We start from the raw sequence: 2,251 nt of genomic DNA on the forward strand, positions 1-2,251 counted from the left end.
TTTTTTGAAAATTAGTCTAATCAGGGTTTACATTCTTCCATGGGAGAGAGGCAAATCTTATACAGTATAATGAGTTCTGGGATTAGGTAGAACTCCCATAGAAACCTAGAAGACAGGAAACTTTCTATTTTGCATAACGTAGACAGTGATATTTTAATGCTCAGGAAGGAAATACTGAAATAAATGAAATGAGTGAATGACTTAAATTCTTATATTTTCGTAAACTCTGCATGTGTGTATATTTGTCGTTTTATTGGTTTCATGTATGCACGTATCCCTGCCCATTACAATTTTAGTTCCCGAGCACATAAGCATATTTCATAAAAGTGGAAACTATAAGTTGAAGAGGACTAAGAAGACTATTTTAAATGCAGAGACAATCCTCTGTCACTTCTGATCACTACCCATATAAATGTATACTGTTAATTCTCAAATGAATGTATAGAATATTACTTTAAGTACGATAATGGCAAGCATATACTGTGCTCTTAAGGCTAGTTAAAGCAAGCTGGGTGAAAACGGAACCTTAGAATACATTTTATGTTTATGTCTGAGCCCTAATCCGAAATCCTAAACCAACATATTTGCAAGGCTGATTCTTCAGTCTTAAATAATGTGTTGAAAGATGATATTGTAAAGCAGTTAATATGTGGTGTGAGTCCTTACTGAGTTGTTCTGCTTGTTCTGTGTCATGTTCTGATCGGGTTTGCAGTGCGGTTAAGCATCCCTGTCAGTTGTGTTTCTGACCCAGCTTCCCTAAAATCCTATTTCTTATCTGTTGGCTTTTCACGCAGTATACAATGGGGTTCATCAGTGGAGGTACCAAGAGGAAACCATCAGCCATGAGGATCCTAATGAGTGCGGGGCTGTGTTTGGCAAACCGGTAGATAACAGCTAGGGAGATAATGGGGACATAGAAAATGAGCACAGCGCAGATGTGGGAAACGCAGGTGTTGAGGACCTTGAGCCTTTGCTTCTGTGATGCTATACTCAAAACCGCTTTCAATATCATCATGTAGGACATGAAAATAAATGTTAAGTCTAGGATGCCTGTGACAGCCACAAATAAGCCATAGATGACATTGACCTTGTTGTCAGAGCAGGCCAGCTTCATGACATCCTGATGGAGGCAGTAGGAATGGGAAAGGAGGCTCTTCTTACAGTATCTTAGATGTTTTAGAGTGAAAGGGAAAGGGAGGATCAACAAAACATTTTTCAGAGAAAAAGCAAGCCTGATGTTGATGACTCTGGCACTGGTCAGGATGGAGGTGTATCTCAGAGGGTGGCAGATGGCAATAAAACGATCCAAAGACATGATGAGAAGAACTGATGATTCCATAGCTGAGAAGCCATGAATGAAAAACTCTTGGACAAAGCAGGCATCAGGGGAAATTCCTGGAGCATTGAACAAGAATATCCTTATCATAGTAGGGAGAGAAGAAAGGGACAGTCCTAGGTCAGAGAGAGCCAACATGGAGAGAAAATAGTACATGGGTTCATGCAGAGATGGTTCCGATTTTATGAAAAACAGAATGGTACAGTTCCCCAGGATGGCAACAAGGTACATGAGGCAAATAGGGATGGAGTCCCAAATGTTGGCATGCTCCATCCCTGGGATCCCAGTCAAGAAGAAGATAGAGATTTCATTTTCAGATGTGTTGAAGGTAGACATGCTGGGTAAATGAGGGAAACAAGATGAGAAGCTTGGGAGAGGCTTCCTGCAATGCTGCAAATAGACTGGCAGATGCCTGACTCTATCCAATTGCAATCATAGAGATCTTGTGAATTCACGTGATATGCACAGAATTCTTAGATATAAACCCAAATGGAGAAAGATAGGAAGAGGAGTCATCAATATCCAACTGAAAACAATAACTGAGAGAAAAGGAAAATAGATTTCTATCAAAATTGAATCTTACAACAGATACAAGTTATAATAGGTATAAGTTCTATACAAGGACTGATTGGTCAACTAGGATAATTATACAGGTGTCTCTTTTCCAATTTGAGAATTTGATGCTTTCACTTTTTAATGTAAATATTATAACTTACATACTCTTAAAATTTCAATTAATTTACATAAAATTCAGAGACAAAGTAATATATTTTTACATAATGTCTTCTAATGTAGACATGGGTTTTTTCCTTTCTTCAAATCTTCTATGTCTCTCCAACACATTTGGTTATTTTCTCTACAGAGATTATACATGTTTTGTAAAAATTTTTTAGAATCCTTATGCAATTTTTGCCA

The 2,251-nt window shown here is 37.9% G+C and overlaps 1 protein-coding gene across 1 annotated transcript; it reads right to left on the reverse strand.

The window, feature by feature from the left end:
- Nucleotides 1-712: 712 nt before the first annotated feature.
- Nucleotides 713-1,686, reverse strand: LOC103681171 (olfactory receptor 51A7-like). Its single transcript, XM_008710703.1, has one exon. The coding sequence runs from the start codon at nt 1,670-1,672 to the stop codon at nt 731-733; it is 942 nt and encodes a 313-aa protein (XP_008708925.1). The 5' UTR covers nt 1,673-1,686; the 3' UTR covers nt 713-730.
- Between the last annotated feature and the right edge of the window lie 565 nt (nt 1,687-2,251).

Source organism: Ursus maritimus, unplaced genomic scaffold, assembly GCF_017311325.1.
Source record: "Ursus maritimus isolate PB19 unplaced genomic scaffold, ASM1731132v1 scaffold_16, whole genome shotgun sequence".
Taxonomy (NCBI): domain Eukaryota; kingdom Metazoa; phylum Chordata; class Mammalia; order Carnivora; family Ursidae; genus Ursus; species Ursus maritimus.

What these genes read in the sequence shown, in the direction of transcription:
- LOC103681171 (XM_008710703.1), bottom strand. Translation starts at nt 1,672, where the DNA reads ATGTCTACCTTCAACACATCTGAAAATGAAATCTCTATCTTCTTCTTG.